The 15,215-nt window shown below is 41.1% G+C and overlaps 1 protein-coding gene across 1 annotated transcript in view; it reads left to right on the forward strand.

Annotated features, from left to right (window-relative positions):
• The window catches only part of LOC124272808 (ceramide kinase-like), a 32,963-nt gene that overhangs the window by 16,231 nt on the left and 1,517 nt on the right, over window positions 1-15,215 (forward strand). The window contains exons 9-11 of the mRNA XM_046708024.1: window positions 3,945-4,050; window positions 11,194-11,234; window positions 11,734-11,921. Coding sequence (XP_046563980.1) covers window positions 3,945-4,050; window positions 11,194-11,234; window positions 11,734-11,921 — 335 coding nt within the window. The remainder of the gene's footprint in view (window positions 1-3,944; window positions 4,051-11,193; window positions 11,235-11,733; window positions 11,922-15,215) is intronic.

Here is a 15,215-nt window from a genome sequence, read left to right on the forward strand (position 1 = left end):
AAGTTAAATTCAGGTTTACATAAGTTCCTTTGCACTGGTTAAAGGTCATACACATCTCTGTTTAACATTTCCAGATGCTACTGGTGGTCCACATCTCTGTTTAACATTTCCAGATTCTAATGGTGGTACACATCTCTGTTTAACATTTCCAGATGCTAATGGTGGTACACAACTCTGTTTAACATTTCCAGATCCTAATGGTGGTACACATCTCTGTTTAACATTTCCAGATGCTAATGGTGGTACACAACTCTGTTTATCATTTCCAGATCCTAATGGTGGTACACATCTCTGTTTAACATTTCCAGATGCTAATGGTGGTACACAACTCTGTTTAACATTTCCAGATTCTAATGGTGGTCCACATCTCTGTTTATCATTTCCAGATTCTAATGGTGGTACACAACTCTGTTTAACATTTCCAGATTCTAATGGTGGTACACAACTCTGTTTATCATTTCCAGATTCTAATGGTGGTCCACATCTCTGTTTAACATTTCCAGATGCTACTGGTGGTCCACATCTCTGTTTAACATTTCCAGATCCTAATGGTGGTCCACATCTCTGTTTAACATTTCCAGATCCTACTGGTGGTCCACATCTCTGTTTAACATTTCCAGATCCTAATGGTGGTACACATCTCTGTTTAACATTTCCAGATCCTAATGGTGGTCCACATCTCTGTTTAACATTTCCAGATCCTACTGGTGGTCCACATCTCTGTTTAACATTTCCAGATCCTAATGGTGGTACACATCTCTGTTTAACATTTCCAGATGCTAATGGTGGTACACATCTCTGTTTAACATTTCCAGATCCTACTGGTGGTCCACATCTCTGTTTAACATTTCCAGATCCTAATGGTGGTACACATCTCTGTTTAACATTTCCAGATCCTAATGGTGGTACACATCTCTGTTTAACATTTCCAGATGCTAATGGTGGTACACAACTCTGTTTAACATTTCCAGATCCTAATGGTGGTCCACATCTCTGTTTAACATTTCCAGATCCTACTGGTGGTCCACATCTCTGTTTAACATTTCCAGATCCTAATGGTGGTACACATCTCTGTTTAACATTTCCAGATGCTAATGGTGGTACACATCTCTGTTTAACATTTCCAGATTCTAATGGTGGTCCACATCTCTGTTTAACATTTCCAGATCCTAATGGTGGTACACATCTCTGTTTAACATTTCCAGATGCTAATGGTGGTACACAACTCTGTTTAACATTTCCAGATCCTAATGGTGGTACACATCTCTGTTTAACATTTCCAGATTCTAATGGTGGTACACAACTCTGTTTAACATTTCCAGATTCTAATGGTGGTACACATCTCTGTTTAACATTTCCAGATCCTAATGGTGGTACACATCTCTGTTTAACATTTCCAGATGCTACTGGTGGTCCACATCTCTGTTTAACATTTCCAGATCCTAATGGTGGTACACATCTCTGTTTAACATTTCCAGATGCTACTGGTGGTCCACATCTCTGTTTAACATTTCCAGATCCTACTGGTGGTACACATCTCTGTTTAACATTTCCAGATGCTAATGGTGGTACACATCTCTGTTTAACATTTCCAGATTCTAATGGTGGTACACAACTCTGTTTAACATTTCCAGATTCTAATGGTGGTACACAACTCTGTTTAACATTTCCAGATTCTAATGGTGGTACACAACTCTGTTTATCATTTCCAGATTCTAATGGTGGTCCACATCTCTGTTTAACATTTCCAGATTCTAATGGTGGTACACAACTCTGTTTAACATTTCCAGATTCTAATGGTGGTCCACATCTCTGTTTAACATTTCCAGATCCTAATGGTGGTACACAACTCTGTTTAACATTTCCAGATCCTAATGGTGGTACACATCTCTGTTTATCATTTCCAGATTCTAATGGTGGTACACAACTCTGTTTAACATTTCCAGATTCTAATGGTGGTACACATCTCTGTTTAACATTTCCAGATCCTAATGGTGGTACACATCTCTGTTTAACATTTCCAGATCCTAATGGTGGTACACAACTCTGTTTAACATTTCCAGATCCTAATGGTGGTACACAACTCTGTTTAACATTTCCAGATTCTAATGGTGGTCCACATCTCTGTTTAACATTTCCAGATCCTAATGGTGGTACACAACTCTGTTTAACATTTCCAGATCCTAATGGTGGTACACATCTCTGTTTATCATTTCCAGATTCTAATGGTGGTACACAACTCTGTTTATCATTTCCAGATGCTAATGGTGGTACACAACTCTGTTTAACATTTCCAGATTCTAATGGTGGTACACATCTCTGTTTAACATTTCCAGATGCTAATGGTGGTACACATCTCTGTTTAACATTTCCAGATTCTAATGGTGGTACACATCTCTGTTTATCATTTCCAGATGCTAATTTGAAAAATAATGAATAATTTTTCTCTGATGATACATCTATGTATCCGAAATGGGATCCCTATCTTTCGACTCTAGAAAAACGTTAGCAAAACCCACTCAAACCCATCCATTCGTCGTGCAAATGACGTTAGTGCCAAATCAGGTTTTGCATGTGCAGTCGATCACGTGATCTTAGCATCGAAGATTTCTTCATACGCACGTGTTTGCATTGGCCTCAAGAATTGGAAAAACACTTTTAAACCACAGTTCTAACGGTACTTGAAATGCCACGATTGTCAAATGTGCAACGTGAACCGTTGGCATGTTGCAAGCGGGAAGATCAGTTATTGACGTCGCAAGAGCAATGGGATGCAGCCGTCGTACTGTGTATGACTTGCGAGGTCGTCTACAACAAACTGGCACCACTTCTGATTGCCCAAGGTCGGGTCGTCCACGTGTGACGTCACGAGCAGAAGACCGTCAAATCGTCCTACGTCACCTACGTGACAGATTTCTGCTGGCTACACGAACCAGGGCTGAGATGTTTAGAGGTCGACTGTCCTCACAGACCATTCGAAATCGGTTGCAGGCTGCCAATCTCCATTCTCGACGTCCATATCGTGGGCCAATATTGACGCCGTTTCATCAACGTCAACGTCTGCTGTGGGCCCAACGTCACCTCCGATGGACCCAGAGAGACTGGAATCGAGTCGTCTTTAGCGATGAATCCAGGTTTACCCTCAGATTCGTGGACGGCAGGCATAGAGTCTGGAGACGACGTCGTGAACGGTATGCCCAATGTTGTGTACAGGAAGTCGACAGATTCGGGGCGGAAGTTGCATGGTGTGGGGTGCTTTCTGTGGGAACAACCGTTCCCGACTTCTGGTCATCCGTGGAAACCTCACAGCTGCTGCTTACCGCGACCAGGTGCTCACCCTGAACTCGTTCCTTTCATGGCGGCTCATGGCCCAGGTCTACAGTTCCAGCATGATAATGCTCGGCCGCATACCGCGATGTTGACACGAAATTTCCTTCAAAACGCTGGAATCAACGTCATGGACTGGCCATCGAGGTCCCCTGACCTTAATCCAATAGAGCACGTTTGGGATGCACTTGGGAGAAGGCTTCGTGGTCTTAGGAACCAACCTCAGAATTTGCAGGAACTTGGCGCTGCCTTGCAAGAACAATGGCGCAGAATCCCCAACCACGTGTTCACAAGCATCAGGCAGTCGATGAGGAGACGGTGTTTGGCAGTGGTGAATGCGCGGGGCGGCCATACGATATTGAACTGAGAAATTTCGCATTTTTATTCTTGTGACTTGACATTCTGTATACCCATGTTTTGGAACGGCGGTGTAGCCTAATGGAACTGATTATGGCACTGTCAGTGTATCGAGTACATCACACAGATCTCAGCAATGAAATAATAACAATTTAACCATCTTACCATCTCTTGTTCTTTTATAGTGCCCTGAAGAAAGAATGTGAAGTTTCTTTTGACTCAGTATATTTGTGGTACACTTCTCTGTTTATCATTTCCAGATGCACTGCTGGCAACAGCACTGGGCAAGAAGCGTGTATACGAGGCAGACATCCAGGTGCTAGAGGCACCAAGTAAGGAGACTGACTCACAGGATGTCACCAAAATGTGGGTAATAAGTGGCTGAAGTAGAAACAAGTGCTGTGTACTGGCAAAGAGTTTGTATTATAAAACATAGTGATACAGGTGTCCTATTGCAATATATTGGAAGCTAACATGTTTAAAGGGCAAGTGTACACGAAAATTCACCTTTTTGTCTTGCACTTTTTCATCATAAAAAGTGTTTATCAAGTTGTTTTATATCCAAACCAGCACATATATCAGAAGTAACTAATTTATTATTTGCGTTATATCAATTCATATTTTCAACATTTACCAAGAGTTCTATGTCCACAATAAACACACCATGGCTTATGTCCCTTGGAAATGACGTCATTGGTGCCCAAACGATAAACGAATGACGTCGTCAGACCTTATTAGACCCATTTCACGTGGTGCAGGTATAGGTGTGGTTCTTGTGTCTCGATCGCGAGGCTACTGTTTTAATCCACCTATAGCCTAGCCGTCCAGCTGGCTATGTGGTCAGTTCTACACTGTAATGACGTTGCAGTTTGAAAAAGCGTATACATTGTACTAAAAGTGTTACCACGTAACCAAATTGTATAACATATTTAACCGAGTCGGTCAGCCTTTCCAACAGTATCTTTTTCATGAAACCTAAAAGCGTATATGCACTACATCTTGCTTGCCATCGGTGAATGTGCCGCATTCTACGTTTATTACTAAAGTTCTTACATAAATCATACGATATGTCCCTCCTCTTCCACCTTCACTTTGATATCGATAGTACATATCCAAATACATCACGCAGATAAATGCAATTTGCAGTTTTTAACACTGTTTTTCTATGATATCATCCGCTCATTGTAGATAAAATTTACTGAAAATTACATGCATCGTAAATCTCGCCAGTTTTGACACATTCTAAATCACCATTCACTGCGTTTTGCGTAATTTATGGTATGTCTTAATTCAAATGTCAAATTTTACTGGGAGAATTGAATTTAAAAGAAAAAGACGTGATCATTGTGATCAGCGGTAGTTTTGTTGTTGTATGATCGAATCACCAATGCTCATTCTTAAACATTATCGATGAACCGAGACTCTGTCACCAATACGAAGTGTTTCAGTGAAATCTAACGAAATATATCGAGGATATGAGATGCCGCGCTGTGAAAGAATACTTGTTTGAAATGTATACAAAGCCAATCTCAGACTTGACACTGTGTATCCTTTCGCCTGCTTGTTGCATACAATTGCTCATTAGTTTTAGAACATGCATGGGAAAGGTATCGTAGCAACCGATAGTTAAATAAAACAGGTGTATTCCAATGATTTTCTAGATTCATCACAACATATTATAGTTTTTGAAAGCATGACGACATAACTGGCGCAAACTCACGCATAACGATGACGGTACTTCTCTTAATTTCTGACTATTTCCCTTGGTCACAATGAAAACAAAAAGAAAATAACAACCAGTAGACTGACAAAATTTACGGACTACTTACATGTCACATTTATGCATATACGTTGCTTGAAACAACAAAATTTCCTTGAAAACTCCGGCCTACTGTGTCAGTGAACACGCCATTTTGAAAGAGTCGCTTAAATTCTCGATAGTGATGTCATCACGGATCGTCAACATTGTTATACATATTGGTATTTTCACTGAGGGGTGGTAATGAATGAAAATACACACGATCAATCCGTCCTGCTGCTTACATTTTCTGTTCTTATGCTTCTTCGTGATTTTTCACAAACCTTTTTTTCACGTGATTAATATCAGTATTATTATCTTTTGATTTGGGACTAGACAGGAGACCAGTTTAAAATCAATTGGCACCAATACGTCATAATCAAAGGCTGTAACTCAGGCCTGTTTAGCTCCTCGGCAAACTGAATACCTCAGATTGGCATAACATTTCAGCACTTATTTTGAGGGTTATACTTACATTGTAAGAAAAATGAGTGTATATTTTTCAAACATTGGTATTAACTAATTAAAACAGTTCACTTTGATTCACATAAGAATAAATGTGATTTATTAGGTACTGATTGTACACTTCCCCTTTAACAGTGAGTGAGCCAGATGTAGGCATAGAGAGTTAGATGTAGGTGTAGAGTGCCAGATGTAGGTGTAGAGAGTTAGATGTAGGTGTAGGAGTGCCAGATGTAGGCATAGAGAGTAAGATGTAGGTGTAGAGTGCCAGATGTAGGCATAGAGAGTTAGATGTAGGTGTAGAGGAGAGTGCCAGATGTAGGTGTAGAGAGTTAGATGTAGGTGTAGAGTGCAGTGCCAGATGTAGGCTTAGAGTTAAGATGTAGGTGTAGAGTGCCAGATGTAGGCATAGAGAGTTAGATGTAGGTGTAGAGTGCCAGATGTAGGTGTAGAGAGTGCCAGATGTAGGCATAGAGAGTTAGATGTAGGTGTAGAGTGCCAGATGTAGGTGTAGAGAGTAAGATGTAGGTGTAGAGTGCCAGATGTAGGCATAGAGAGTTAGATGTAGGTGTAGAGTGCCAGATGTAGGCATAGAGAGTTAGATGTAGGTGTAGAGTGCCAGATGTAGGCATGTAGAGAGAGTTAGATGTAGGTGTAGGTGAGTGCCAGATGTAGGCATAGAGAGTTAGATGTAGGTGTAGAGAGTGCCAGATGTAGGCATAGAGAGTTAGATGTAGGTGTAGAGTGCCAGATGTAGGCATAGAGAGTTAGATGTAGGTGTAGAGAGTGCCAGATGCAGAGTAGGCATAGAGAGTAAAAGATGTAGGTGTAGAGTGCCAGATGTAGGCATAGAGAGTTAGATGTAGGTGTAGAGTGCCAGATGTAGGCATAGAGAGTTAGATGTAGGTGTAGAGTGCCAGATGTAGGCATAGAGAGTTAGATGTAGGTGTAGAGTGCCAGATGTAGGCATAGAGAGTTAGATGTAGGTGTAGAAGAGTGCCAGATGTAGGCATAGAGAGTTAGATGTAGGTGTAGGAGTGCCAGATGTAGGTGTAGAGAGTAAGATGTAGGTGTAGAGTGCCAGATGTAGGCATAGAGAGTTAGATGTAGGTGTAGTAGAGTGCCAGATGTAGGCATAGAGAGTTAGATGTAGGTGTAGAGTGCCAGATGTAGGCATAGAGAGTAAGATGTAGGTGTAGAGTGCCAGATGTAGGCATAGAGAGTTAGATGTAGGTGTAGAGTGCCAGATGTAGGCATAGAGAGTTAGATGTAGGTGTAGAGTGCCAGATGTAGGCATAGAGAGTTAGATGTAGGTGTAGAGTGCCAGATGTAGGCATAGAGAGTTAGATGTAGGTGTAGAGTGCCAGATGTAGGCATAGAGAGTAAGATGTAGGTGTAGAGTGCCAGATGTAGGCATAGAGAGTTAGATGTAGGTGTAGAGTGCCAGATGTAGGTGTAGAGTGTAGAGAGTAAGATGTAGGTGTAGGTGTAAGATGTAAGATGTAGGTGTAGAGTGCCAGATGTAGGCATAGAGAGTTAGATGTAGGTGTAGAGTGCCAGATGTAGGCATAGAGAGTTAGATGTAGGTGTAGAGTGCCAGATGTAGGCATAGAGAGTTAGATGTAGGTGTAGAGCGCCAGATGTAGGCATAGAGAGTTAGATGTAGGTGTAGAGTGCCAGATGTAGGCATAGAGAGTTAGATGTATGTAGGTGTAGAAGGTGCCAGATGTAGGCATAGAGGAAGTAAGATGTAGGTGTAGAGTGCCAGATGTAGGCATAGAGAGTTAGATGTAGGTGTAGAGTGCCAGATGTAGGCATAGAGAGTTAGATGTAGGTGTATGTAGGTGTGCCAGATGTAGGCATAGAGAGTTAGATGTAGATGTAGGTGTAGAGTGCCAGATGTAGGTGTAGAGAGTAAGATGTAGGTGTAGAGTGCCAGATGTAGGCATAGAGAGTTAGATGTAGGTGTAGAGTGCCAGATGTAGGCATAGAGAGTTAGATGTAGGTGTAGAGTGCCAGATGTAGGCATAGAGAGGTAGATGTAGGTGTAGAGTGCCAGATGTAGGCATAGAGAGTTAGATGTAGGTGTAGAGTGCCAGATGTAGGCATAGAGAGTTAGATGTAGGTGTAGAGTGCCAGATGTAGGCATAGAGAGTAAGATGTAGGTGTAGAGAGTGCCAGATGTAGGCATAGAGAGTTAGATGTAGGTGTAGAGTGCCAGATGTAGGCATAGAGAGTTAGATGTAGGTGTAGAGTGCCAGATGTAGGCATAGAGAGTTAGATGTAGGTGTAGAGTGCCAGATGTAGGCATAGAGAGTTAGATGTAAGGTGTAGAGTGCCAGATGTAGGCATAGAGAGTTAGATGTAGGTGTAGAGTGCCAGATGTAGGCATAGAGAGTTAGATGTAGGTGTAGAGTGCCAGATGTAGGTGTAGAGAGTAAGATGTAGGTGTAGAGTGCCAGATGTAGGCATAGAGAGTTAGATGTAGGTGTAGAGTGCCAGATGTAGGTGTAGAGAGGGTAAGATGTAGGTGTAGAGTGCCAGATGTAGGCATAGAGAGTTAGATGTAGGTGTAGAGTGCCAGATGTAGGCATAGAGAGTTAGATGTAGGTGTAGAGTGCCAGATGTAGGCATAGAGAGTTAGATGTAGGTGTAGAGTGCCAGATGTAGGCATAGAGAGTTAGATGTAGGTGTAGAGTGCCAGAGTGCAGATGTAGATGTAGGTGTAGAGTGCCAGATATAGGCATAGAGAGTAAGATGTAGGTGTAAGAGTGCCAGATGTAGGCATAGAGAGTTAGATGTAGGTGTAGAGTGCCAGATGTAGGCATAGAGAGTAAGATGTAGGTGTAGAGTGCCAGATGTAGGCATAGAGAGTTAGATGTAGGTGTAGAGTGCCAGATGTAGGCATAGAGAGTTAGATGTAGGTGTAGAGAGTGTAGGGAGTAGAGAGATGTAGGTGTAGAGTGCCAGATGTAGGCATAGAGAGTTAGATGTAGGTGTAGAGTGCCAGATGTAGGCATAGAGAGTTAGATGTAGGTGTAGAGTGCCAGATGTAGGCATAGAGAGTTAGATGTAGGTGTAGAGTGCCAGATGTAGGCATAGAGTGTAGATGTAGGTGTAGAGTGCCAGATGTAGGCATAGAGTTAGAGTTAGTGTAGGTGTAGAGTGCCAGATGTAGGCATAGAGAGTTAGATGTAGGTGTAGAGTGCCAGATGTAGGCATAGAGAGTTAGATGTAGGTGTAGAGTGCCAGATGTAGGCATAGAGAGTTAAGAGGTGTTAGGTGTGTAGAGTGCCAGATGTAGGCATAGAGAGTTAGATGTAGGTGTGGGAGAGTGCCAGATGTAGGCATAGAGAGTAAGATGTAGGTGTAGAGTGCCAGATGTAGGCATAGAGAGTTAGATGTAGGTGTAGAGTGCCAGATGTAGGCATAGAGAGTTAGATGTAGGTGTAAGAGTGCCAGATGTAGGCATAGAGAGTTAGATGTAGGTGTAGAGCCAGATGTAGGTGTAGAGAGTTAGATGTAGGTAAGGTGTAGAGTGCCAGATATAGGCATAGAGAGTTAGATGTAGGTGTAGAGCTGCCAGATGTAGGCATAGAGAGTTAGATGTAGGTGTAGAGTGCCAGATGTAGGCATAGAGAGTTAGATGTAGGTGTAGAGTGCCAGATATAGGCATAGAGAGTTAGATGTAGGTGTAGAGTGCCAGATGTAGGCATAGAGAGTTAGATGTAGGTGTAGAGTGCCAGATGTAGGCATAGAGAGTTAGATGTAGGTGTAGAGTGCCAGATGTAGGCATAGAGAGTTAGATGTAGGTGTAGAGTGCCAGATGTAGGCATAGAGAGTTAGATGTAGGTGTAGAGTGCCAGATGTAGGCATAGAGTTAGATGTAGATGTAGAGTGCCAGATGTAGGCATAGAGAGTTAGATGTAGGTGTAGAGTGCCAGATGTAGGCATAGAGAGTTAGATGTAGGTGTAGAGTGCCAGATGTAGGTGTAGAGAGTAAGATGTAGGTGTAGAGTGCCAGATGTAGGCATAGAGAGTTAGATGTAGGTGTAGAGTGCCAGATGTAGGCATAGAGAGTTAGATGTAGGTGTAGAGTGCCAGATGTAGGCATAGAGAGTTAGATGTAGGTGTAGAGTGCCAGATGTAGGCATAGAGAGTTAGATGTAGGTGTAGAGCCAGATGTAGGCATAGAGAGTTAGATGTAGGTGTAGAGTGCCAGATGTAGGCATAGAGAGTTAGATGTAGGTGTAGAGTGCCAGATGTAGGCATAGAGAGTTAGATGTAGGTGTAGAGTGCCAGATGTAGGCATAGAGAGTTAGATGTAGGTGTAGAGTGCCAGATGTAGGTGTAGAGAGTAAGATGTAGGTGTAGAGTGCCAGATGTAGGCATAGAGAGTTAGATGTAGGTGTAGAGTGCCAGATGTAGGCATAGAGAGTTAGATGTAGGTGTAGAGTGCCAGATATGTAGGCATAGAGAGTTAGATGTAGGTGTAGAGCCAGATGTAGGCATAGAGAGTTAGATGTAGGTGTAGAGTGCCAGATGCATAGCAGTAGAGAGTAAGATGTAGGTGTAGAGTGCCAGATGTAGGCATAGAGAGATGTAAGATGTAGATGTAGGTGCAAGAGTGCCAGATGTAGGCATAGAGAGTTAGATGTAGGTGTAGAGTGCCAGATATAGGCATAGAGAGTTAGATGTAGGTGTAGAGTGCCAGATGTAGGCATAGAGAGTTAGATGTAGGTGTAGAGTGCCAGATGTAGGCATAGAGAGTTAGATGTAGGTGTAGAGTGCCAGATGTAGGCATAGAGAGTTAGATGTAGGTGTAGAGTGCCAGATATAGGCATAGAGAGTTAGATTTAGGTGTAGAGTGCCAGATGTAGGCATAGAGAGTTAGATGTAGGTGTAGAGTGCCAGATGTAGGCATAGAGAGTTAGATGTAGGTGTAGAGTGCCAGATGTAGGCATAGAGAGTTAGATGTAGGTGTAGAGTGCCAGATGTAGGCATAGAGATTAGACGTAGGTATGAGACATTAGATGTAGATGTATGCCAGATGTAGGTGTAGAGTGCCAGATATAGCCATAGAGAGTTAGATTTTGGTGTAGAGTGCCAGATGTAGGCATAGAGAGTTAGATGTAGGTGTAAAGTGTTAGTTGTATGTGTAGACTAACAGATGTAGGCGTCCACTCATGCTGCAATGTTGTGCAACACTATGTATTCTCTGATTGCCCCACTGTATAACATTGTTTCAGACCAGAGTCAGGAGGAGCTGCTGCCTCCCCAACAGAAACAGGTAGGCAGTCACATGACGTGTTATCAAGGGAATGTTATGTATCAGGGTACCCTTGGACCATCATAAAGGCTTGAGTTTCTACTGTACTAATTTATACACCTAAAGAGCAGTGTTGCACCAAGGTGAGCGTATTGCCACATTGTACCATCTTATGCTGTCTCAGAACAGAGAAAGAGATTGCTCGAAGAGAATAGACTTGTACCACAATACAGTACTCACTACAGGAATATATAGTTGATCCGGTAGTACGTTCACTATGGCAACGAAAGCATTGTTTCATTGCATGTCTTTCGTTTGTTTATTTGTTGTTTAACACCAAACTCAACTGTTTTCCAGTTATATATGACAGCTGTCTGTAAATAATTGAGTTTGGACCATTTAGCCCATACATTGTGGTTGACAGTCCACCCCGTCTAGTTCTGCTGACCAACAATCAGCCATGTTATGGCTACCAATATTCGCATTGTGACATGCACGTAGTGTTGTCCTCGTGTTGCAGGTTGGAGGAGACTGGAGACGCAGGAGTATATGGATATCCTATTGTTTGTGAGTGATCTCAACACTGCAGGGGAGCGTCTTGTCCTTGACCCAACCTCAAGCACCACCACCGTTCTGCTCACTAAACTTTGTGGAGGCATCAGCCACATCAAGGTGTTTCTGGGTATATTAAGTGGAAAGAAAGAGAGTGTAAGTGTCATTACTGTATACTCCATGCATTGGTAACTGTATACTCCATACATTGGTTACTGTATACACCATGCATTGGTTACTGTATACTCCATTCATTGGTTACTGTATACTCCATGCATTGGTTACTGAATACTCCATACATTGGTAACTGTATACTCCATACATTGATTACTGTATACTCCATACATTGGTAACTGTACATTGGTTACTGTATACTCCATGGTTACATACTTACATTGATTACTGTATACTCCATACATTGGTTACTGTATACTCCATGCATTGGTTACTGTATACTCCATACATTGATTACTGTATACTCCATACATTGGTTACTGTATACTCCATGCATTGATTACTGTATACTCCATACATTGGTTACTGTATACTCCATACATTGATTACTGTATACTCCATGGATTGGTTACTGTATACTCCATGCATTGGTTACTGTATACTCCATGCATTGGTTACTGCCTACTCCATACATTACTGTATACTCCATGCATTGGTTACTGCCTACTCCATGCATTACTGTATACTCCAGGCATTGGTTACTGCCTACTCCATACATTGGTTACTGTATACTCCATACATTGGTTACTGTATATTCCATGCATTGGTGCCACAAAAGGCTACTATGCTTGTTGTAAGAGGCGACTAACGGGATCGGGTGGTCAGGCTCGCTGACTTGGTTGACACCTTATCATCAGTTCCCACTGTATACAGATCGATGCTCATGCTGTTGATCACAGGATTCTCTGGTCCAGACATCGATTATTTACAGACTCGCAGCCATTATACTGCTACTCCATTGCTGACATTGGTAAAACTAAACTCACTCACTCACTTACCATGTATTGGTTACTGCCTACTCCATACATGAGTTACTGCCTACTCCATACATGAGTTACTGCATACTCCATACATTGGTTACTGTATACTCCATACATTGGTTACTGTATACTCCATACATTGATTACTGTATACTCCATACATTGGTTACTGTATACTCCATACATTGGTTACTGTATACTCCATACATTGGTTACTGTATACTCCATACATTGATTACTGTATACTCCATACATTGGTTACTGTATACTCCATACATTGGTTACTGTATACTCCATACAGTAGTTACTGTATACTCCATGCATTGGTTACTGTATACTCCATGCATTGGTTACTGTATACTCCATACATGGGTTACTGCCTACTCCATACATTGGTTACTGTATACTCCATTGGTTACATTACTTACATGTATACTCCATACATTGGTTACTGTATACTCCATACATTAGTTACTGTATACTCCATACATTGGTTACTGTATACTCCATACATTGGTTACTGTATACTCCATACATTGGTTACTGTATACTCCATACATTAGTTACTGTATACTCCATACATTGGTTACTGTATACTCCATGCATTGGTTACTCCATACATTGGTTACTGTATACTCCATACATTGATTACTGTATACTCCATACATTGATTACTGTATACTCCATACATTGGTTACTGTATACTCCATGGATTGGTTCTGTATACTCCATGCATTGGTTACTGTATACTCCATTCATGGGTTACTGCATACTCCATACATTGGTTACTGTATACTCCATACATTGGTTACTGTATACTCCATACATTGGTTACTGTATACTCCATACATTGATTACTGTATACTCCATACATTGGTTACTGTATACTCCATACATTGGTTACTGTATACTCCATACATTGGTTACTGTATACTCCATACATTGGTTACTGTATACTCCATACATTGGTTACTGTATACTCCATACATTGGTTACTGCATACTTTATACATTGGTTACTCCTAGTTACTGTATACTCCATACATTAGTTACTGTATACTCCATACATTGGTTACTGTATACTCCATACATTGATTACTGTATACTCCATACATTGGTTACTGTATACTCCATACATTGGTTACTGTATACTCCATACATTGGTTACTGTATACTCCATGCATTGGTTACTGTATACTCCATACATTGGTTACTGTATACTCCATACATTGGTTACTGTATACTCCATACATTGGTTACTGTATACTCCATACATTGGTTACTGTATACTCCATACATTGTTACTGTATACTCCATGCATTGGTTACTGTATACTCCATACATGGGTTACTGCATACTCCATACATTAGTTACTGTATACTCCATACATTTGTTACTCCTAGATACTGTATACTCCATACATTGGTTACTGTATACTCCATACATTGGTTACTGTATACTCCATACATTAGTTACTGTATACTCCATACATTGGTTACTGTATACTCCATACATTGGTTACTGTATACTCCATGCATTGGTTACTGTATACTCCATACATTGGTTACTGTATACTCCATACATTAGTTACTGTATACTCCATACATTGGTTACTGTATACTCCATACATTGGTTACTGTATACTCCATACATTGGTTACTGTATACTCCATACATTGGTTACTGTATACTCCATACATTGGTTACTGTATACTCCATGCATTGGTTACTGTATACTCCATACATTGGTTACTGCCTACTCTACTCCATACATTGGTTACTGTATACTCCATACATTGGTTACTGTATACTCCATACATTGGTTACTGTATACTCCATACATTGGTTACTGTATACTCCATACATTGGTTACTGTATACTCCATACATTGGTTACTGTATACTCCATACATTGGTTACTGTATACTCCATACATTGGTTACTGTATACTCCATACATTAGTTACTGTATACTCCATACATTGGTTACTGTATACTCCATACATTGGTTACTGTATACTCCATACATTGGTTACTGTATACTCCATACATTGGTTACTGTATACTCCATACATTGGTTACTGTATACTCCATACATTGGTTACTGTATACTCCATACATTGGTTACTGTATACTCCATATGCATTGGTTACTGTATACTCCATACATTGGTTACTGCATACTCCATACATTGGTTACTGTATACTCCATACATTGGTTACTGTATACTCCATACATTGGTTACTGTATACTCCATACATTGGTTACTGTATACTCCATACATTGGTTACTGCCTACTCCATACATTGGTTACTGTATACTCCATACATTGGTTACTGTATACTCCATACATTGGTTACTGTATACTCCATACATTGGTTACTGTATACTCCATACATTGGTTACTGTATACTCCATACATTGGTTACTGTATACTCTATACATTGGTTACTGTATAC

This window comes from Haliotis rubra, unplaced genomic scaffold, assembly GCF_003918875.1.
Source record: "Haliotis rubra isolate DU_JTF1 unplaced genomic scaffold, ASM391887v1 Scf173, whole genome shotgun sequence".
Taxonomy (NCBI): Eukaryota; Metazoa; Mollusca; class Gastropoda; order Lepetellida; family Haliotidae; genus Haliotis; species Haliotis rubra.